At 42.4% G+C, this 23,841-nt stretch overlaps 1 protein-coding gene across 1 annotated transcript in view; it reads left to right on the top strand.

The window, feature by feature from the left end:
- The window catches only part of LOC137095410 (igLON family member 5-like), a 283,394-nt gene that overhangs the window by 220,227 nt on the left and 39,326 nt on the right, over nucleotides 1-23,841 (top strand). Inside the window, exon 3 of the mRNA XM_067462043.1 lies at nucleotides 18,050-18,282. Coding sequence (XP_067318144.1) covers nucleotides 18,050-18,282 — 233 coding nt within the window. The remainder of the gene's footprint in view (nucleotides 1-18,049; nucleotides 18,283-23,841) is intronic.

Below are 23,841 nucleotides of genomic sequence, written 5' to 3'. Positions count from 1 at the left end.
AATTGTTGTTATCATCATCGATATCCCACTTTCCTCTCTTAAATGAAACTCAAAGTAGCTCGCAACACTAAAAACAATACAAATTACTATTTAAAACATGCAACACATAAACGTTAAGATGGAATTAAACATAGAATTGTTAAAAACAAATAATTAAAATCACATTAAACCATTAAAAGTATTTCTAAAAACATTCTACATTCTCAATTGCCTGTAGGGCTGCCATTAAGAAAAGTGGGTAGCAGACAAAACCTCCTTCCAAGACCATTTGGATGCATATCAAATGCTCCAGGTTCAATCTGTTCATTGTAAGGGAGGTTGGTCTCTGCTCTTTCCAAAACTGTGCACCTGCCCATATTCACAGACATCAGTCTCAGAGCATTTGGGGCACACCAAAATGCCCTTAGACAGCGGTCTATCTTCTGCAAACTCACCTAAGCCCTGCTCTTCCTACTCTCAGCTCTAAGAGTGACCAAGGCATTGTAGGTTGAGCATCCCTTATTTGGAACTTCGAAATATTTCAATATCCAAAAAAGCTTTAAGTATAAAGTGTATATGAAAGTTACATGATTTTCATGTTTCAACTTGAGTCCCATCATCCACACACACGCACACACGCACATGCACATATTCCAAAATATTAAAAAAATCCAAAATTCAGAACAGGGATACTCAACCTGTAGACCAGTGGCTCCCAACTTTGGTCCTCCAGATGTTAACTCCCAGAAATCCCAACCAGTTTACCAGCTGTTAGGAATTGTGGGAATTGAAGTCCAAAATACCTGGAAGCTCAAAGGTTGGGAACCACTGCTGTAGACTCTATAAGACAGTGGTGTCCAACCTTTAGTTCTCCAAGTGTTTGGGACTTCAACTCGCAGAAGCCAACTTGTTCAATGCTCAGGAATTCTGGGAGTTGAAGTCCAAAACAAAGGATGACCAAAGGCTGAACACCTCTGCTATAAGGCCTGTTTCAAGTCTTGTTTTCACATTGGTTAAGAGGATAAACAAGTCACCTGAAGCCTTGGGGTCATCCCACTAGACCACAGTTTGAGAAATTTTCTTCCAGGGAAATAGGGCAGAATATCAATAAAGTATTATTGTTGTTGTTGTTGTTAGACTACATTTCCCAGAATCCTGAAGTTGGAGCATTTGGGGAGCTGTGGTCCAAAAAAAAGTAACTTTTCCAACCTCTGCGCTTGTTGGCATGCATAGCATGCCATTCGATATTTCACAAATGAAAACTGGGACACTCATGGCTGAGTGGCATTGGAGTGGTCAAACGGGTGAGAGCAGGCAACAAGGGGGCAAAGGTTTTTAATGAGAAAGAACAGACAAAGCTACTATTTTAAGCAGAAAAGTACTGCAGCGTCCTATTGAATTTAGCAATGCCTGAAAAAAAGGGGAAATGAAATAAAATAAATGAGCGTACTGGGAAGGATAACGCTCTGCCTCCTCTTCTCCCCTCTCTCCTGCTGAGTTAATTGAGAGCAAACTATTTTTGCACTTGAGACCCAGTTTGCAATAACTGAAAGTACACTGAAGATGAAAGGGAAAAGTGGGAGGATGAGATAGAAACCAGGCCATTTTGAAAGCAGCTGTGAAAGTTTGACAGCTAGGAATTAACCAGGAATTAACTGTTCCCTACAAATCAGGACGTTTGGTCTGGCATAGGCTTATGAGTCTTCCTTCTTCCTACTGATATCTCCTCTTCTAGATGACTGTTAAAGAAGACCTGTCCTTTTTTGCTCCAGATAGCCCTACAATGCTCCATCTTTATAGGTTCAGTTTCCCTAAATAATAATAATAATAATAATAATAATAATTTATTTCTATAAATTATTTCTCTCCCCAAGGGGACTCAGGACAGTTTACAGATAAGAAGGCAGACATTTAATGCCTAAGTAAGTACAAAATCTATGAAAAACATATCAAAATACATGATAGAATGCAGTAATAACAGTGAGTTTACCACAAAGGATTAAGCATTGAGATTAAAATATAACAGAAGAGTCAGTGAGACATGATTAACTAAAACATAAATAAGGTAAAGGTAAAGTTTTCCCCTGACATTAATACAGTCATGTGCAACTCTGGAGGTGGTGCTCATCTCCATTTTTAAGCTGAAGAGCCGGTGTTGTCCATAGACACCTCCAAGGTCATGTGGCTGACATGACTGCATGAAGCACTATTACCTTCCCGCCGGAGTGGTACCTATTGATCTACTCACATTTGCATGTTTTCGAACTGCTAGGTTGGCAGAAGCTCTGCCTAACAGCGGGAACTCACGCTGCTCCCCGGATTCAAACCTGTGACATTTAAGTCAGCAAGTTCAGCAGCTCAGTGGTTTAACCCACTGCGCCACCGGGAGCTCCAAAATAAACACAAATAAACATTAAAGCAAATACTCTCAAAACTGTTTAAAACACAGTTACATTAAAAATGGCTGGCATTGGTGTTCCTTTAAGATGTATCGTGGCATCCATATAGTGCAAGTGGAGTTGGCCAGCATTCCAAATGAGTAACGTGTTTTAGTCCTCCTCTCCATGCATAAGTGCATTTTTAGAATTATCTTAAAGGAGAGCAGGGTAAGGGCCATTTTTACTTCTTTAGGAAGGGAGTTCCAGAGACAGGGAGGGATTACAGAGAAGGTCCCCTCTCTCGTTCCCACCAACCAAGCTTGAAACAAGGTGGGACCAAGAGTAGGGCCTTCTCCGCTGACCGCAGTGGTTGAGTTGGTTTATATGAGGAGATGTGATTTGATAAATAGCCTGACCCGAGCTGTTTAGGGCTTTAAAGGTAATGACTAGCACTTTGTATCTAACATTAAGGAGAACTTCCTGGCTGTGAGAGTTGTTCAGCAGTGGAACTCTCTGCCCCAGAGTGTGGTGGAGGCTTCTTCTTTAGAGGCTTTGAAACAGAGGCTTGATGGTCCTTTGAATGTGATTTCCCTGCTTCTTGGCAGAATGGGGTTGTGTATATGTGTGTGTATATATTTGTGTGTATATGTATGTTTGTGTAAATATGTGATTTTGTGCATGCGCTGTAATGTGTTTTTTGTTTTTTGTTTTGTTTTTAAGTCCCTTCTGATGTGTTTTTCAGTGTTTTTATGAGTGATGGTCACTTGTTGGCCTGATAGGTGTATTGTGTCCAAGTTTGGTGTCAATTCGTCCAGTAGTTTTTAAGTTATGTTAAATCCCACAAACAAACATTACATTTTATTTATATAGATGACTAACACTTTGTATCTAGCCCAAAAGCAGACCTGCAGCCATTGGAGCTGCTGCAACATGGGAGTGTTTCTCTCCCTGTGCAGAGCTCCAGTTGATAACCTGGCTGCTGATCTCTGTACCAGTTGAAGCTTCTGAACTGTCTTCAAAGGCAGTCCCATGTAGAGAGCATTGCAGTAGTCCAAGCAGGAGGTAGCATGGACTACCATGACCAAGAGCAGGGCATCCTCCATTGACCGCAGTGCCTGGGGTATCTGTATGGGGAGGTCCGATTCAACAAATAGCCTGGACCCGAACCATTTAGTATTTCTTCCAACATGCTTTGTGCTGTAATTTTCTTTTGACCCATAAACCACCAGCTTTTCCATCTGTCTTGATCTTTAGCAGGGATTCAAACCTTTAGCAGGGATTCACTGCCCAACATTCAGCATTATATCTGCAGTCCCTCATTGCCTCTCAAATTAAGGGGAAATATTGTAGTAGGGATAGGATGGTCACCTGAAAAAATGGATAATGCTCTTGTGCCTTTGTCAGCTGTGTAGAAGAAGGAATTTTGACAGGTGACACTTCTCATGAACAGCTATGCCTGTCCCAACGTATCTCCTTCTACGTCCCACCTCAGAGTTTAAGATCTTCTTGGGAAGCCCTGCTCTCAGCCCCGCCTCTGTCTCAAACACGTTTGTTGGGGACAAGGGACAGGGCCTTCTTGGTGGTGCCCCCCCCCCAACTGTAGAACTCACTCCCTGGGGAAATTAGGTCATCTTCATCCCTCCTCACCTTTTAAAAAAAGTTTAAAATGTGGATGTGGGACCAGGCCTTTGGGTAATTAAGCAGACAATGACAATAACAATGTTGACAATGGTTTGGAAATGGATTATGGATAAGTTTGACGGAGCATCCAACCACAGTTTTCGGCTAATAATGGCCACCAGAGTGGTAATTCTTAGTAGATTTTAATTGTATTGTTTTAATGTTTTTAACTATTTATAATTATTGAGTGTTTGCTTATATTATGTATATATTGAGGCATCAAATTGCTGCCAATTGGAAGCCACCCTGAGTCCCCCGCAGGGGGTTCAAAAGGGCGAAGTACAAATATTCGAAATAAATAAAATAAATGCAGAAATGATCACTGCTAGCTATTCAAAATGCAGTATAGGAGTTCTTGGAGCTCATGTGGTTTAGACATTGGACTGTAACTCTGGAGTCTAGGGTTCAAAACCCTACTTAGCCATGAAATCTATCTACTGGGTGATCTTGGGCAAGTCAAACACTCATCTGCTAAGGAAGGCAAGGGCAACCCTCTTCTGAACACATCTTGCCAAGAACACCTTTTGGGTTGCCACAGGTCAGAAAGGACACACAATATCAACAAAGGAGGCCTATCCCTTTGTTCACGTGGCAGCCCAAATTAAGAGTTTGGATGATCCTACCCTGCAGCTGGTAGGATCATCCAAACTGTAAGATTCTGAACTGATCGGAAGTTCTTTGTTCATTTTTCATACATCAAAGGGATCAGGAGATTTCTGGAGGAGCAGACTTAGCCACGTGGGTTGGGTTTGGTGCTGCAAGGTGTAAACAGGAAGGAACCCCTCTCCTCATGCTATTCCTTGTATTGTCTTTCTCTCCCTCCACATGGGGTCTCCTCGGCATGTGCTTTGCTGAATGTTGTGAGTCAGCACACCCCAATTGTGTGTCCCTGCCATCCCCTTCCAGCCCCCAAAGTGCCTCTCCGCCACACATCCCCTTCCAGCAGCCTGCAGTGCGCTTGGTTCCCACCAGTCTGAATCAGCAAAGGCTTTGACCTACTTCCTCAGACCTCTCCCTCCTCCTCCGTTCCCTCTGCAGAATAGAAAGAGGAGGGGGAACCACACAGCCCATGCTTGGTTCGCAGGAATACTAAGAGGCAAGCGCTGCACCAGAAACTCCAAAGGCTCCATTAACCCCTAGGAAGAGGGCTGTAGAAAGGAAACCCTTCACCCTCAATACTTGGGAAAAGGTCATTTCATTTGCTTTCTTGGTCTACAATACTCAGAATATTTCATGTTGGCTGCATGATTCCAGAATTGGAATCATAGAAGCATACAGTTGGAAAAGACCACATGAGCCATCTAATCCAACCCCCTGCCATTCAGGAAAAGGAAATGACAGGAAGACAGACACCCAACCCCAAAATATTTTTTTTATTTACAGTATTTATATTCCACCCTTCTCACCCAAAAGGGGACTCAGGGCAGATTACAATGTACGTATACATGATGGCAAACATACAATGCCATAGACACACAACATATATAAACAGACACACAGAGGCTATTTAACATTCCAGCTTTTTCATGAGGGTATTCTGGCCACCAGGGGAGCTGTCACTTTGACGGCCATTTGTGACACTGATGAAGTATTTCCTCATTCTTTGCATGCTTGCTGGAGATTTTTATGGTGTCGTAAATTAGCCTCCCCACATAAGCAGTACCTAAATTTCCTACTTGACAGATGCAACTGTCTTTCGGGTTGCAAAGGTCAACAGCAAGCTACACAAATTGGTCAGAAGCTCACTCCAACCCGGGCTGGCTTCGAACTCATGGCCTTTTGGTCAGTAGTGATCTTAATGCAGCTGACTCCCAGCCAGCTGCACCACAGTAATAGCAGCTTCCTAGTAATCATCATCGTGTGTCATAAATGAGTAATAGCAGCTTCCTGGTAGTCATCTTCGTGTGTCATAAATTTAAACTGTCCCTTAGTACTATTTTGAAATCCAGTGCTCCTCCTAAGGTAAAGATAAAGGTTTCCCCTGACATTAAGTCTAGTTGTGTCCAACTCTGGGGGGTGGTGCTCATCTTCATTTCTAAACCGAGGAGCCGGCGTTGTCCATACACGTCTCCTAGATCATGTGACCACTATGACTGCATGGAGCACTGTTACTTTCCCAATGAAGCAGTATCTATTAATCTACTCACATTGGCAGATGCTGGGCCTAACAGCAAGAGCTCACCCCGCTCCTCAGATTCGAACCGCCAATCTTTTGGTCAGCAAGTTCAGTAGCTCAGCAGTTTAACTCACTGCACCATAATAATATGCAATACTGTATACAAAATTATATTCTCATTGCTGCCAACACAATATTTTGTTGTCCAATGGTGAATCCATCACCCCACATGCATAATGAAATTTAACCAGATATACTGTATTTCACTAATAGGAGGCCAGCTAATGAATGACCTGCATCACAGGGTTGTTGTAAAGACCAAGTGGAGAAGAAGAAGAGGTACTATGCTTCCTTAAGCTCACCGGATCAAAGGCAGAAAGCAAACATGACATAATACCGTATGTACTCTAGTATAAGCTGATCCAAGGCAACTAATTTTACCACAAAAAATTGGGAAAACTAATTGACATGAGTATAAGGTGAGAGTGGGAATTGCAGCAATGTCAAAAATAAAAATAGATACCAATACATTACATTAATTGAGGCATCTGTAGGTCAAATGTTTTTGAATATTTAATATTTTGAATATTAAAACTGGAATTTAAAATAAGACTGCCCAACTCTAATTACCTATATACTCGAGTATAAGCCGACCCTAATATAAGCCAACCCGAATATAAGCTGACCAGGACTGTCACTTGAATATAAGCTGAGGGTATTCTTCCACTCTAAAAAAGGGCTGAAAAACTTAGCTTATACTCGAGTATATACAGTATAGTAAAATCATGAATTTTAAACTCAAATCTTGTCTCTTAATCTTTGTTCTGTGTATTTTAATTTGTAATTGATAGAAATACGTTTTAATATGTGTATTTTATAGAATGTTTACAATGATTATGTGTTTTAAGTATGTTTATGGGAAAGCCTATACCTCTATCTCAGTGGTTCTAAACCTTCCTAATACTGTGACCCCTTAATACAGTTCTTCATGTTGTGGTGACCCCCAACCATAAAATTATTTTTGTTGCTACTTCATAACTGTCATTTTGTTACTGTCATGAAGTGTAATGTAAATATCTGATATGTGGGATGTATTTTCATTCACTGGACCAAATTTGGCATAGATACCCGATACGCCCAAATTTGAATACTGGTGGGGTTGGGGGGAGGTTGATTTTGCCATTTGGGAGTTGTAGTTTCTGGGATTTATAGTTCACCTTCAATCAAAGCGCATCCTGAACTCTCATGACCAACAGAAAATACTGGAGAGCATTGACCTTGAGTTTTGGAGTTGTAGTTCACCTACATCCAGGAAGCACTGTGGACTCAAACAATGATGGCTCTGGACCAAACTTGGCATGAATACTCAATATGCCCAAATGTGAACACTGGTGGAGTTTGTGGAAAAGAGACTTTGGCATTTGGGAGTTGTAGTTGTTGGGATTTATAGTTCACCTACAATCAAAGAGCATTCTGAACCCCACCAATGATAGAATTGGGCCAAACTTCCCACACAGAGCCCCCATAATCAACAGAATAAATAAAAATACTGTGTTTTCTAATGGTTTTTGGCAACCCCTCTGACACCCCCTCATGACCCCCTGTTGTCTGTCTGCCATTGTGTAACTGGCATTGAATATTTATTTATTTATTTATTTGCGACATTTATATGCCGCCCTTCTCACCCCGAAGGGGACTCAGAGTGGCTTACAAGGTATATATACATACAATATATTATATTATTAGCATAGTACAATATCAGTTTTAAATATTGCTATATTGTACTATACCAATTATATTGTAATATTATTAGTAATATAACATGTAATATAAATATATAATTATAATATCATGTTGTTATTAGTATTATATTGCATTACATGAGTTCTGTGACCCACCCTGAGTCCCCTTTGGGGTGAGAAGGGTGGAATATAAATACTGTAAATAAAATAAATTAATTGTAACCCACCATGAGAACAGGGTAAGAAATATTATTATTATCATCATAACCATCATAATCATCATCATTACTATTAAAATAAAATCAGAAGACATTTCCATCCCTGCATGGTGGGGACTGGAATGGATGAGCTTTGTGGTCCTTTCCAAATCTAAGATTCCATGATTCAATATAGAGATACTATTTTAATCCCAAAAATGGATGGTGGGGAGAAAGGTTAAGTAGGGCCTTTTCCTGTCCCCTCCCTTTCATGAATTCAGTCTTTTTCCAGTCTTTTTCCTTTCGAAAAAGCAAAGAAAAATAATAAGGCAATCTAATAATGTACAAGCTTGGGCTTTTAAGGCACAGGAGCCCAGCCCTTTCTTGCCCTTGCCACCCTCTTCGTGGCACCCTGCATTTTACCATTGGCTGTCAGCCTGGCCCAAGGTCTATCCTGCCGGGTGAGGAAGGAGGCACGGCCCTTTTAGAAAATATCGGGGTCAGTTGTAATTTGAAGAGGGGGGCACAGAGTCCTCCCTCTTTTTGCTCTTCCCCGGTTATCTTGGCCACACTTGTCCAATCTGTGCCTGACAGCTGTCAGGCACCACGAAACAGGATTACTTTGTGCCCACTCGCCTTCAAGGCAAGAGAAAACCGCTCCGATAATTAAATCTCATGGCCGAGAGCCACGGGGCAAGAAGAGAGTGCCCACAGTCAAGAGATGGGAGGGTTGGCATGAATCAGGAGGAAGAACGGAGTCCAATTTGGGGAGAAAGGGTGCCATGCAACCCCCCATCCCACTTGCAAGAGGAGGCCGATGTTTGAAAACATGCTCCTGGAGGATTTACATCAGCAGCCAAGCAATTTTTTTTTCTCTTCTTTTTAAAAATTCCCCCCTCCAAACGCTCGTTATTTTTCCTAAATCCGCAGTTTGGAAGGTGTTCAAGTTTTTAGGGCTTGATAAAAAGAGCTGTAATAACATGGGCTTTTGGACTTCAAAGGGCTTGGTAGAGAGAGACAGCCAAAGGCCTCACGGAGGCTGTGAGGAGAACCTGGGAATTATTTCTCTGCCTTTCTCTCCCTATCCCCACCCCACATCGACATGCACAGCCATAATAAACCGGATCCCGCCGAGATGGAAATGAGCCCAGCTTTTCACCTTATTAGAAATGGAGCAATGTATCTCAACATTCAAGGGCTGAGATTCAGTTCTTTGTCGGCTGCTGATGTGAATGCTCAGTGGAGGCTTATTGTTGTTGTTATTGTATGCCTTCAATGCATTTCCGACTTATGGTGAAGCAAAGGTGAACAATCACAGGGGTTTCTTGGCAAGATTTGCTTAGATATCTTCCTCTGAGGCTGAGAAAATGTGAATGAATTTCCATGGCCAGGCAGAGATTCAAACTCTAATTTCCTGGTCAAACACTAAGGCCACAACATTGCTCTGACTTCTGTGGTGGCTAATACATTGCTGAGGACAAATCCCGACAAGACAGAGGTCCTCCAGGTCAGTTGTAGGCAAGATTGAGGTATAGGGTGGCAACCTGTGCTTGATGGGGTTGTACTCCCCCTGAAGTCACAAGTCCGTAGCCTGGGTGTACTCCTGGACTCAGCGCTAACGCTTGAAGCTCAGGCATCGGCGGTGGCTGGGAGGGCCTTTGCACAATTGAAGCTTATGCGCCAGCTGCGACCATATCTCGTGAAGTCGGGTTTGGCCACGGTGGTCCATGCCTTAGTTACCTCTAGATTGGACTATTGCAATGTGCTCTACGTGGGGCTGCCCTTGAAGATGGCCCGGAAATTCCAACTGGTCCAACAGGCGGCAGCCAGATTACTAACTGGAGCAACTTACAGGGAGTGGTTAACCCTCCTGTTCAAGGAGCTCCACTGGCTGCCATTTATTTTCTGGTCCCAATTCAAGGTGCAGGTTTTGACCTACAAAGCCCTGAATGGTTTGGGACCCCCCTACCTGTGCGACCTCATTTCTGTGTACGAACCCACACGACCTCTTCGGTCTTCCGGAAAGGCTCTTCTCTCTCTCCTTGCAAGCATGACTTGTGGGGATGAGAGAGAGGGCCTTCTCTTTGGTGGCCCCTCGACTCTGGAATTCGCTTCCCAGAGATATTAGGCAAACCCCCACCCTGGAAATCTTCAGAAGGAGCCTGAAAATTTGGCTGTTCCAATGTGCCTTCAATGATTGAATGTAAGATAATCCCTGACCAAACTCTGCATAAAATGCCCTCAGAAGCACATTATTTTCTGGTTGTGCAATTAAATCCTACCTCATCCCCGGATCCCCTCCCTGATATTTACATTGCCCTATCTCCCAGTGTTTTAAAATTTTTAATCTTTGAATTTGGCCCTGCCCACGGTGATTATTTTAGTGTCTTAATGTTTTGATTTTATATTGTTATGTTGCATATTTACATTGGTTTTGTATTTTAGGTTATTTTATTTTCTGATTTTCTGTTGTGTTTTTGTGTTATGTTGTGTTTACTGTATTGATGAGCATGACCTCATGTAAGCCGCCCCAAGTCCCCCTTGGGGAGATGGTGGTGGGGTATAAATAAAGTTTTATTATTACATATTATTATTTTGAAACAGGAAAAACTATCACTCAAAAAGCAGAGGAAATCAATCAGATAAGAATCAATCAGGGCCAGCTAACATCTCCCAACAAATGATTCCCCCAGGCAACAACCAGCCAGTCTTTGAAGCTGCAAGGCCATTAAATGCTAATCAGTGTGGCCATTTACAACATTCACACTTGCCTCAAGCAGACAACAGTTCTTTCTTCCACCCTGGACATTCCACAGATATATCAACCTTGCTTTCCTAGTTTCCAGCAGTCTCCTCAGCCTCTGAGGATGCCTGCCAGAGATGTGGGCAAAATGTCAGGAGAGAATGCTTCTGGAACATGGCCATACAGCCCGGAAAACTCACAACAACCCAGTCTGGCATCCTGCTAGTGATGCACACATGTAGAAGTCATGTATCTTGTTTGGAACTGATCTCTCCTACTGACAGCACCGAAGTGGTGTTGCAAAAGCAGGAACACTGTGTGTTTCAGTTACACATTGCATACTCTAGTTGTGCAGTCCACTTATGCATTGCACATAGCAGTTGTAAATTCCACATCACAGCTGGCAATGCCCATTACAGTTGCACCATGGCACCTGATCACTTGACCTGAATCTTGCTATTCTGTGTGGAAATTGGGTAGAGTTGGCATAGAGCATCACTGCATATGGGTATTTATTTCTGCTAGGCCGAGAATATCAATGAAATGTAGTGGTTTGAATGTAGGGCTATAACTTTGGGGACCAGGGTTTGAATCCCTGACTGGCCATGGAAACCCACCTGGTGACTGTGGAAAAGTGACATTATTTTCCAATTCAGGGTGGCCAACGAAAAATCCCCCTCTAAACAAATCTTGCCAAGAAAACTCTGTGGTGTTCATCTTATTGAAGGTAAAGATTCCCCCTAACATTAAGTCTAGTCATGTCTGACTCTAGGACTTGGTGCTCATCTCCATTTCTAAGCCAAGGAGCTGGTGTTGTTCATAGACACCTCCAAGGTCATGTGGCCAGCATGACAGCATGGAGCATTGTTACCTTCCCGCTGGAGTGGTACCTATTGGTCTACACACATTTGCATGTTTTTGAACTGCTGGGTTGGCAGAAGCTGGGGCTAACAGTGGGAGCTCACCCTGCTCCCTGGATTCGAACCGCTGACCTTTCAGTCTGCAAATTCAGCAGCTCAGTGGTTTAATCTGCTGTGCTACCGAGGGCTTTAGTGTTCATCTTAGGTTTGCCATAAGTTGGAAATGACTTGAAGAAACACAACAACAACAACAACAACAACCACAACAACAAGAACAATGGGATGTTTGATCGCAGCCAATGATCATCAGAAAAAGAAGACAAAAGAGAACACCTGTTTTCATAAAAATTAAATGCATATATTAAAAAATATTGATGTGAATAGGAAAATAATTGTGATCATTAAAAATGCAAAGTAAAACACAGCCCACCACATTATGCCTGACAGTTCAATGGATTGCCCAGATATTGCCTGGTGTTGAGCAACTTTAAAGCCCCTGCTTTCCCTTTCTCGTGGCTTTTTTTACATCTAAACTGGACATGAATAAGAGAAACCTTCAAATAGAGGACACCTTCAAACCAGACCCTCCACTGAGAGGATCAATTGAAGGTGTCCTCTCTTTGGAGAGGTCTATGGTTCACAACCACTTTAAATATAAAGGCTGTCCTTGTCTTTAAAGTAGGACACATGACTGCCCTATATGTAAGCTTTGGATCAGGTAGGTCACGGGATCAAGGCAGCCTCAAGCTCATATATTCCACTCTTGCTGCACCTTTTGATCTGAATACTTTTTAACAGTCCTGAATAACATGGATGCACAGAAACAATGAGATTTCAGTAAGAGTTCGCCATGGTGGCTGAGGAATTCTGGAAACTGTAGACCAAAGTTTTCCAGCCTCAAGATTGTTCTGACTGATAAAAGCTTTGCTGAAACAAAGAGCTCTTTAGTGGGAGGAAAAATATTCATCTTAACCCAAAAATGGGTTTCCTTACCTAGGAAATCCAGGTGGGAAGAATAACAGAAAGGTTATTTTGCGTATTATAAAATCTTCACATTTTTTCTGTTTTGTTTTTTAAAAAAGGTGCAGAAGCAAACATTAATTCTTTGCATGACAAATATGGAGTTTGCTTTGTTTGTTTGTTGGTGCACAAAACCACTGGCTGGAATCCCATCTCAGTTACTTACGAGGGTTGAATGAAAAGTAATGCCTCCACCTTCGTAACTCCTCAACAGATGGCAGTACTGGTATGCAGCAGGTACTGGCTTGTTCAGTAGACTCTCCTCTACAGTTCCATTCTTGGCAGGAAGCCTTAGCATTGAACGGTTGTGTTGTTAAAGTGCGAAGTATGGAACCCTGCGCAGACAGTCGGTCAATGCTACTTAAGCAATGTGCAGTCATTGAATTCATGACAGCAGAAGGTGTCACCCCAAAGGAGATTCATCAAAGAATGCAAGCTGTTTATGGTGATTGTGTTGATATGAGTACTGTGCGTTGTTGGGCAAGAAAGTTTAAAGATGTTGAGGTGGGAACATCTGACTTGTGTGACAAACAAAGAGTTGGACGTCCTATGACAGCAACTACTGAGTTTCACAAGCAAAAGATTGACAGATTGATTCAGGATGATCATCGTATCACTCAGAGAGAATTTTCAAGCATATTCGGTATTTCACAAGAATGTGTGGGTCACGTGATGGCTTTGCTTGGTGAGATCAGATTCGCCTCCTCCCTCCTGGTCTTTAGAAAAAGGGTGAAAATTTGGTTATGCATTCAAGTGGTTGGATAGTGCAATATGGATCCGGGATAGTGTAACAACATAAAGGATGATGGCAGGCTAATAATAATAATAATAATAATAATAACAACAACAACCTTTATTTATACCCCGCCACCATCTCCCCAAAGGGGACTCGGGGTAGCTAACATGAGGCCAAGCCTGAAGATATAATACAGCAAAATAAAATACAAAACAACAAAAATTTCATAACAGTAAAATACATTAAATAACAAGATAAAATAAATAGTGCAAAAAAAACAACAGTGCAATATAATATAATAGAAAGTCAAATACAGTGGGTGGGCCAAATGCACAAGATAAAATGATAAAACTCTGGGTGAGATAGGAGTGGAAAAAGGGAGGAAATTTGTGAGGGAGGAACCTAAAAAGGATGAATAGTGGGCTTAGGCCTTCATTAAGGGTACTAGGTACTATGTTTTAAAGTTTTATGATATTTATGTGTTTCATTTGTTCTATTGTTTATGCATTGTATTATTTGTATATTCTTGAATTGTGTCATTGAATTGTGCCAAATTATGTAAGCCGCTCCGAGTCCCCTTCAGGGTGAGAAGAATGGAATATAAATATAGTAAATAAATAAATAATCTAGTCCAACTCTTGCCATTCTGGAACAATCAAAACACTCTCAACAGATGGCCATCTGGCCTCTGTTTATAAACCTCCATAGAAGAAGACTCCACCTTACTGCAAAGCATAATAATAATAATAATAATAATAATAATAATAATAACAACAACCACTACTACTACTTTATTTTTGTACCCTGCCTCCATCTCCCTGAAGGAACTCAGGTGGCTTACATGGGGACTAGCCAGATCAACACAACAACAGTATAAAACAAAATAAAACAAGATTATAACAAAATATATAAGTTAGCATCAAACCAACCAAGGAACAATAATAACCAGTTTCTGGTCACGGGACGGCAGACTGGTGCAAAAACAATTGTGAGGATAGGGCTGATGGATAAAGTGCATAGCTCATGTGGCAGCAGTAGAGATAGAAGGCAATGTGAAATGGAGTATTATTACTTTGAATACAGAACAATAGTAAGATGCGAGGACAAGATTTTGGGTCTTACCTGGCATATTCCAATGCTGCATGGCTCCTATCACCAGAAAGTTCTTCCAACATTTAGGTGGAATCTCTTTTCCTACCATTTGAATCCATTGCTCTATGTCCTCTTTTCAAGAGAAGCAGGACTTATTTTGGTTAGAATATGTATGTGTGCAGAGGTGTCTTCAAGTCACCTGTTAATTTATGTCAGTCCCATAAATTTCATAGCAGTGGTAGTTTATTAATGCTTAGACCCTAGGCTATTTGCATATAAATTAATTCAATACAATATAAACATATTATGTAAAATAAATGGCATATAGATTTTTGCATATTTAAAAATTCAAAGCATTTAAAATACAATGCAATTAAAACACAATGAATATAAACAACAATACTATAATTAGATTAGAATTAATTAGATTTTTCTTTTTTTATTCTTTTAGGCAAACAATATTTTGACGCGGTTTACCATTGCCTTCTTCCTAAATATACCCTAAAGAATCTTATATTCATTGGTGGTTCCCCTTCCAAGTACTTACCAAAATTGATCCTGATTAGCTTCCAATATCAGATAAGACCTGGTGCCTTCAGTTTATTTTAGGGCTTTGTTAGACTAAAAAGGTAAGGGTAAAGGTTTTCCCCTGACATGAAGTCCAGTCATGTCCGACTCTGGGGTGTGGTGCTTATCTCCATTTCTAAGCTGAAGAGCCAGCAAGGTCATGTGGCTGGCATGACTGCATGGAGCGCCGTTACCTCCTTGCCAGAGCTGTACCTATTGATCTACTCACATTTGTATGTTTTCAAACTGCTAGGTTGGCAGGAGCTGGGGCTAATAGCGGAAGCTCACGCTTCTCCCCAGATTTGAACCTGCGACCTTTTGGTCAACAAGCTCAGTGGTGCAGTGGGTTAAAGCGCTGAGCTGCTGAGCTTGTCGGACCCGACTGGACTTCAGGTCAGAGGAAAACCTTTACCTTTACTTATTTAGTCTAACAAAGACCTAAAATAAACTGAAGGCACCAAGTCTTATCTGATATTGAAGCTTTTGCCACAATCTGCAAAGCATTTATAATCAGAAAGGATAAAATATTTGTTTAAAAATACCCTGGATCTTTGGGTTGTTGTAGGTTTTTTCGGGCTATATGGCCATGTTCTAGAGGCATTTCTCCTAAGGAGAAATGCCTCTAGAACATGGCCATATAGCCCGAAAAAACCTACAACAACCCAGTGATTTCAGCCATGAAAGCCTTCAACAATACATCTTGGATCTTTATCCCCGATAATCAAAGTTTACAAAGCAAAAATTGTCCCCATGATAACTACCAATACTGGAACAAGCACAATCAAAATTTCTAAGACAGATACTTGGTGTTGACATTAAGACCACTGCTGCTGCAGTCAGAGTAGAGCTATCGAAGGACTTGCTAAAATCAGGGCCTTTAATTACTGGTCTAAAATAAGAAACCTCGAAAATAATAGACTTCCAAAAAATGTGCTTTTTAGAACAATCTAATGGTCAAAACCAAGCTTCCTGGTCAGAACAATTAACAAGATTCCTCTGCACCTGCGGATTAAAAATTGCCTCCTTAGGCCAGAATAGAGATGCTGAAAAAAGGACAGTAACGCAAAGGATCCTAGATATTGAAGCCCAGAAAGATATAGCCACCCTGTCAAACACAGAATCCTTGAAGTGGTTAGGGCGCTTTAAACATAATTTCCAGACGGCGCCGTACCTAAAAGCTGATCTGCCAAGACACCTAAGAACTGCTTTTACCAGGGCAAGATTTGAACAAATTGAATCCATGGAGAGATACGGCAGATTCAATCATATCCCATGTGAAGAAAGACTATGTATCTGTGGTGCCCCCAAAGTCGAAAATCTGAATCACACTTTACATCACTGCAATCTATATGAAAAAGAAAGGAAACAATACTTATGGCCTTTTATTTGCAATAAAACAAGTTGGGACACAGCGGCCAAAACTTCATTTTTGTTGGCTGTTTCCAACCCCATTCTGACAACAAAGTTGCCCTTTATTTGTTTAAAACTGCTAAAAGGAGATTGGAGTACATAGATCAGATTGGGGTGCAGTGTAGGGGAGACGAGGATAGTTGATGCATATATCTATGGCTACCTGTATATTTGTATTTTATTTTAAGAAGACTAGATGTATGTTGTATGTTGTGTCTGCACTGTCTATTTTTGATAAGGCCAACTGGCTAATCAATAAAATGTGGAAAGAAGTAAAGCTAAATGTAAAAAGAAGAGAAAATAAAGAAAGCATATTAATGAATTAGATGAAGGATTGGAAGGCATAATCATCAAGTTTGCAGATGACACTAAATTGGGAGGGGTAGCCAATACTCCAGAGGACAGAAACAGAATTCAAAACGATCTTAACAGATTAGAGAGATGGGCCAAAAACTAACAAAATGAAGTTCAACAGGGACAAATGCAAGATATTCCACTTAGGTAGAAAAAATAAAATGCAAAGATACAGAATGGGGGATGTATGGCTTGAGAGCAGTAGATCTTGGAGCAAAGATCTTGGAGTCCTTGTGGACAACAAGTTAAACATGAGCCAACAATGTGATGCGGCGGCAAAAAAACCCAATGGGATTTTGGCCTGCATCCATAGGAGTATAGCGTCTAGATCCAGGGAAGTCATTCTACTCTTCTATTCTGCCTTGGTTAGACCACACCTGGAATATTGTGTCCAATTCTGGGCACCATGGCTGAAGGGAGATGTTGACAAGCTGGAATGTGTCCAGAGGAGAGTGACTAAAATGATCAAGGGTTTGGAGAACAATCCCTATGAGGAGCGTCTTAAGGAGCTGGGCATGTTTAGCCTGCAGAAGAGAAGGCTGAAATGAGACATGATAGCCATGGATAAATATGGGAGAGAAAGTCATAGGGAGGAGGAAGCAAGCTTGTTTTCTGCTGCCCTGGAGACTAGGATGTGGAATAATGGCTTCAAACTACAGGAAAGGAGATTCCTCCTGAACATTAGGAAGAACTTCCTATCTGTAAGAGCTGCTCAGCAGTGGAACTCTCTGCCCTGGAGTGTGGTGGAGGCTCCTTCTTTGGAGGCTTTTAAACAGAGTCTGGATGGCCATCTGTCAGGGGTGCTTTGAATGCAGTTGTCCTACTTCTTGATAGGGGGTTGGACTGGATGGTCCATGAGATTTCTTCCAACTCTATGATTCTATGTGTTCAAACTACACAGATAAATAAATTTCATACCACTTAAATGTTTCCAGTTCCATCCTATGGAATTGTGGGATTTGTAGGTTTGTGAGATGCTTAGAGAACTATGATACTATAGCTCAAAGGAGTACACTAGAGAATTTTAAGCATCTCGACAGACTATAAATCTCAGGATTCCATAGGATGGAGTGAAGGCAGTTAAAGCAGACTTGAAATGTTGTCATTGTGAACTCTAGCCTTTTTTCTCATTGTTCTGCCACTTATCCTCTCTCCTTGCTCTTCCTTCTCCGCAGCTGCTACATAGATCAGCAAGTGACACGTGTTGCCTGGTTGAACCGCTCCAATATCCTCTACGCTGGCAATGACAAGTGGTCCATCGACTCCCGTGTGGAGCTGCTAACCTACACCCCCTCGGAGTTCAGCATCATGATCACTCACGTCGACGTGTACGACGAAGGGCTCTACACCTGTTCCTTCCAGACGCAAGACAAGCCCCACACCTCACAGGTGTACCTCATCGTTCATGGTAGGCTCTTAGGGAAGAGATAGAATTGTGATAATCCAAGAGAACTAAGGTGCTTCCAAGCAATTCTTCTATGATAGAGATGCTAGACTTGGCCATGGTAGCCCACACCTTAGTTACATCCTGCTTGGACTACTGCAGTACTCTCTACGTGGGACTGCCTTTGAAGACAGTTCGAAAGCTTCAGCTGGTACAGAGATCGGCAACCAGGTTGTTAACTGGAGTGCCTCACAGGGAGAAAAATACTCCCATGTTGCGGCAGCTCCATTGGCTGCAGGTCTGCTTCCAGGCTAGATACAAAGTGCTGGTCATCTATATAGATAAAAATGTAATTTATTTATTTATTTATTTATTAATGCGCTTGTATTAATCGGCGACTCATTGCGGTTTACAACACTTAAAAAACAACAATATTCAGTTTAAAAGCATAAAACACATATACAATACAAATTATTGGGCCACCAATAACCATCCAATGCATCTCGTAACTTGAGTCGCAATCCAAATTCATCGTCCATGATTACCAGTCCTTTAGTCATCATAATTCGTTGCAACGGATTAACCGAATGCTTGTTTAAACATCCATGTCTTCAATCTTTTCCGAAACACCATCAGCGAGGGGGCTGATCTTACCTCTATGGGGAGGGTGTTCCAAAGCCGAGGGGCCACCACAGAAAAGGCCCTGTCTCTCGTTCCCGCCAGCCGCACTTGTGAAGCCGGCGGGATAGAGAGCAGGGACTCCCCAGAAGATCTTAGGGTCCTGGTGGGCTGATAGGTTGAGATACGTTCGGATAGATAAGTTGGGCCAGAACCGTTTAGGGCTTTAAAGGCCAATGCCAGCACTTTGAATTGAGCCCGGTAGCAGATCGGCAGCCAGTGGAGCTCGTGCAGCAGAGGAGTTGTATGCTCCCTGCGCCCCGCTCCTGTTAGTATCATGGCTGCCGCCCGTTGGACTAATTGGAGCTTCCGGGCTGTCTTCAAAGGCAACCCCACGTAGAGAGCATTGGAGTAGTCAAGACGGGATGTAACCAGAGCGTGGACTACCGTGGCCAAGTCAGACTTCCCAAGGTACGGTCGCAGTTGGCGCACAAGTTTTAACTGTGCAAATGCTCCCCTGGTCACCGCCGAAACCTGGGGTTCCAGGCTCAGTGATGAGTCCAGGATCACACCCAAACTGCGAACCTGCGTCTTCAGGGGGAGTGCGACCCCGTCTAACACAGGCTGTAACCCTATACCCTGTTCGGCCTTGCGACTAACCAGGAGTACCTCTGTCTTGTCTGGATTCAATTTCAATTTGTTCGCCCCCATCCAGACCGTCACAGCGGCCAAGCACCGGTTCAGGACCTCGACAGCCTCCTTAGTAGCAGGTGGGAAGGAGTGACAGAGTTGGACATCATCTGCGTACAGATGACATCGGACTCCGAAACTCCGGATGATCTCGCCCAGCGGCTTCATGTAGATGTTAAACAACATGGGAGACAGTATTGAACCCTGAGGAACCCCACAAGACAAAGGTTGTGGGGTTGAACAGGAGTCTCCCAGTAACACCTTCTGAGACCGACCCTCGAGGAATGAGCGGAGCCACTGCAGAACAGTACCTCCAAGACCCATCCCCGCGAGGCGTCCCAGAAGGATACCGTGGTCGACGGTATCGAAGGCCGCTGAGAGGTCGAGCAGCACCAACAGGGACACACTCCCCCTGTCGAGCTCCCGACGCAAATCATCCACTAAGGCGACCAAAGCTGTCTCGGTACCATGCCCCGGCCTGAAGCCAGACTGTGCCGGATCCAGATAATCCGTGTCTACCAAGAATGCCTGGAGTTGTGAGGCCACCACACGTTCCATGACTTTGCCCAAAAAGGGGAGATTGGAAACAGGCCGATAGTTGACGAATTGAGTGGGGTCCAGTGATGGTTTCTTCAACAGCAGTTTTATCACAGCTTGCTTTAAGCTGGCTGGAATTTTGCCCTCCCGAAGGGAGGCATTAACCACCACCTTCACCCACTCGGCCAATCCCCCTCTGGCCTCCTTCAGAAGCCAGGATGGGCAGGGGTCTAGGATGCATGTGGTAGCTCTCATTCCTCCAAGCACCTTGTCCACATCCTCGGATTGAACTGGGACAGAACCCTTTAGGGCCAGTACTTTGAGTTGTGCTCAGGAGTACATTGGCAGCCAGTATTGCTGATCTAACAGGGAGATGGTATGCTTCCTGTACGCCACTTCAGTGAGCAATCTGGCAGCCACTCATTGGACCATTTGTAGCTTCCAAACAGTCACCATGGTGGTTCATAGAGGGAGATACGTTCGAACAGTTAAGCTGGGCCAGAACCGTTCCCTAAACGGCCCAGGAGACACCAATAGCCCTTCCTCCAATGACATTGCAGGTTATAGTGAGTACCATGAATATGTCCAAGAGCCCTGCCAATGTCCTCCACAACCACAATACTGCCCACTATCCAAGTGAAAATTTTCATAGAGGAGCAATTTCATCCAAGATTTTATGTTTTTCCTCTACCACAGGCATCCCAGTGTCTCTGACTATCTCCAATGGTGTAAAATTTGCATGATCCTGCTCACTGTCTCTCCCTTAACCTTAACTTGTCTGTGTAAGTGGATACCCCAGCCACACATACATATACATATTTTCACTTTTATTGTATAGATTACTAGCACGTTCCCTCGTAACCTTCGCTTCTCCAAGTGAAACATCCCCAACCCCCTCAGCACTCCTCACAGGGAATCATGATCTCCTGATATCTGATCGTTTTCATCACCTTTCTCTGGACACATTCTAGCTTGTCAATGTCCTACTTGAAATCCATTTTATTTTCATGTTTATAGAAATTTATGAGGATTTAAATGGCCTTCTTTATAGCTCTTTTGGACTGCTTTCCTCCACTGAACAGAACAAGGTCAAATGTTGCAAACTAGAGATAGGAGAATGCTTATAAATATTCAGCTCCAGGTTGAAAAAAAGCAAGTTTTGTAACACTTGGGGGGGGGGATCATCCAGGAAAATAATAGGTAAAGGACAATTTTGCATGTTTTTCTCTTGGTATACAACATCCTGAAGTGTTTCAGAGGAATTATTCTGCACTGCAAAGTGGTATGTGTAAAAAAAAGCTTTGCACAAAACTGTTTTCTGCACTGAAAACTGGTTTCTTCCACAGAAAATATTTTATGCTGCACAGAATGCAGTTATTCTGGGGAAAAGGTGGGGGGGGGTAGCTTTCTCCTCAGAATAACTCTTCCGCAATATATCAGAATATTTGAATATGGGGATAGTGTGGAGCAGGGAAAATATGATAATTATCCATTATGACATATTTAAAGATTTAGATCCTTATCAAAATATTTTTAAACTATGACTCCCTGAGTCTGCTGGCCATCATAGCCAATAATTTCTGGGATTTGTAGTTCAAAGAGTAACTTTTCCAAACACTACAGATAGCATAGCACTTTCATCTCTTAAATCTCTTGATGTATCGTCTTGCATGCTTCTTTCCATTCAAATGGAAGCACCACGGAGTTCAAAGCACAGAGTATTCCCTTTGCGTTATGATCCCCCTCCCTTCCTTCGAGCCACTCTTTCTTAATGCTGAAGGAGTAGAAGAGTTGCGAAATTCTGGGAGCCAAAGTGCTGAAACATTTTGAAGAGCCAAAGTGTAGGAATAATTGGAGAATTAGACTGAATGGGGAACATAAGAAAGCTTTCAAAATGCTTGTTCAAGGAAGCTATTGGGCCATTTTGTGAAGGGAGAGAGGCGCAGAAAGAACTGGTGACTCCAAAATTGCAGGGCGGGGATGTGCTTTCCGTTTAATATTGGCTCTTCTGTTTCAATTGTAGCTCCTTCACATCAAGCAATGGATTGCAAGGGAGCTATCCAAGTGCTGAAGTCTATCCAGGTGCTAAACTCTTATTTCCAATGTAGATTCAGCACCTGGATAGCCCCTGTACAACCTGGAGCAGCTTTCCAGAATGGCTGTTATACCCAAACAGCTGGCATTAAAACCAAAGATAGGTTTGTTTTCCTGTAGTTCTGAAGGTATCTGATCGGAATTTTGAAACCAAAGGTTACACAAATTTCCCTATCCTAAAAGACGGGTAGAGATTAAAATACTGACTGGGTTGTTTTAGGTTTCTTGGGCTATATGGTCAGGTTCTAGAAGCATTCTCTCCTGACATTTCACTTTCATCTGTGGCAAGCATCCTTACAAACTCTGAGGATGCTTGCCACAGATGCAGGTGAAACGTCAGAAGAGAATGCTTCTAGAGCATGGCCATACAGCCCAGAAAACCTACAACAACCCAGTGATTCCGGCCATGAAAGCCTTGAACAATACATTAAAATACTGACATTTGTGCCTGCAAAGGACTTAATAGGGCAGCGCTTCTCAACCTGGGGGTCAGGACCCCTGGGGGGTCACAAGGGGGTGTCAGAGGGGTCATCAAAGACCATCAGAAAACACAGTATTTTCTGTTGGTCATGGGGGTTCTGTGTGGGAACTATAAATCACAGCATCTACAACTCCCAAATGCCAAGGTTCATTTTCGCCAAACTCCACCAGTGTTCACATTTGGGCATATTGAGAGTTCACAGTGCTGTCTGGATGGCGGTAAACTACAATTCCAAAACTGAAGGTCAATGCCCACCAAAGCCTTCGGGTATTTTCTCTTGGTCAGGGGAGTTCTGTGTGCCAGGTTTGGTTCAATTCCATTGTTGGTGGAGTTCAGAATGCTATTTGTTTGTAGGTGAACTAAAATTCCCAAAAACTGCAACTCCCAAATGATAAAATTAACCCCCCCCCCCCATCCCACCACTATTAAAATTTGGGTGTATCGGGTAATTGTGCCAAATTTGGTCTTCATATCATATATTTACATTGCAATTCATAACAATAGCAAAATTACAGTTATGACGTAGCAACAAAAATATTGTTATGGTTGGGGATCACCACAACATGAGGAACTGTATTAAGCGGTCGCAGCATTAGGAAGATTGAGAACCACTGTAATAGGGCATATTTCTTTGTTTACATGTTTCTGAACTTCTTGCCCAACACATTTTAAAAGCCCAACTACAGAAATGGTCACATTTCTCCAGATTTGGAGAACAAAAAGAAAGGGTAACTTGGGCTTAAACTAGGTTAGGTATGTGAGCAATGCAGTGGGGTGAGCCCCTCAGAATACATATGGTGCTCGTTCTTGCTCTATGAAAAGTATTTTAGAGTATTTAGTTCCACATATTCGCTAGCTACCTTGGGTTGTTCATCAAAGCCAATGGGTTATAAATTACACTCCCCATAGGAGGCAAGTCATCCTGCTATTGCTTAATTTATCTTGACCTGGAAGTAAGACAGACCATTCCAAATGAAGCTGTTTCCAAGCTGGGACAAAGTTTATGGACTTTCCATCAGATCACAACAGACCTTTTTTTAATCTCCCAGGTATATAAATTAAGCAGTGGATGCATTGAATTAAAGGGTTTTTATCCCAAGATAACTGATGGTATAATCAGTGCTTCCAGTGCTATCTCACTTGGCCAGGAAGTCTCATCCATG

Source organism: Anolis sagrei, chromosome Y (genome assembly GCF_037176765.1).
Source record: "Anolis sagrei isolate rAnoSag1 chromosome Y, rAnoSag1.mat, whole genome shotgun sequence".
Lineage (NCBI taxonomy): Eukaryota > Metazoa > Chordata > Lepidosauria > Squamata > Dactyloidae > Anolis > Anolis sagrei.
Note: the sequence above shows the minus strand (reverse complement) of the source record. Positions and strands in the feature narration are given on the sequence as shown.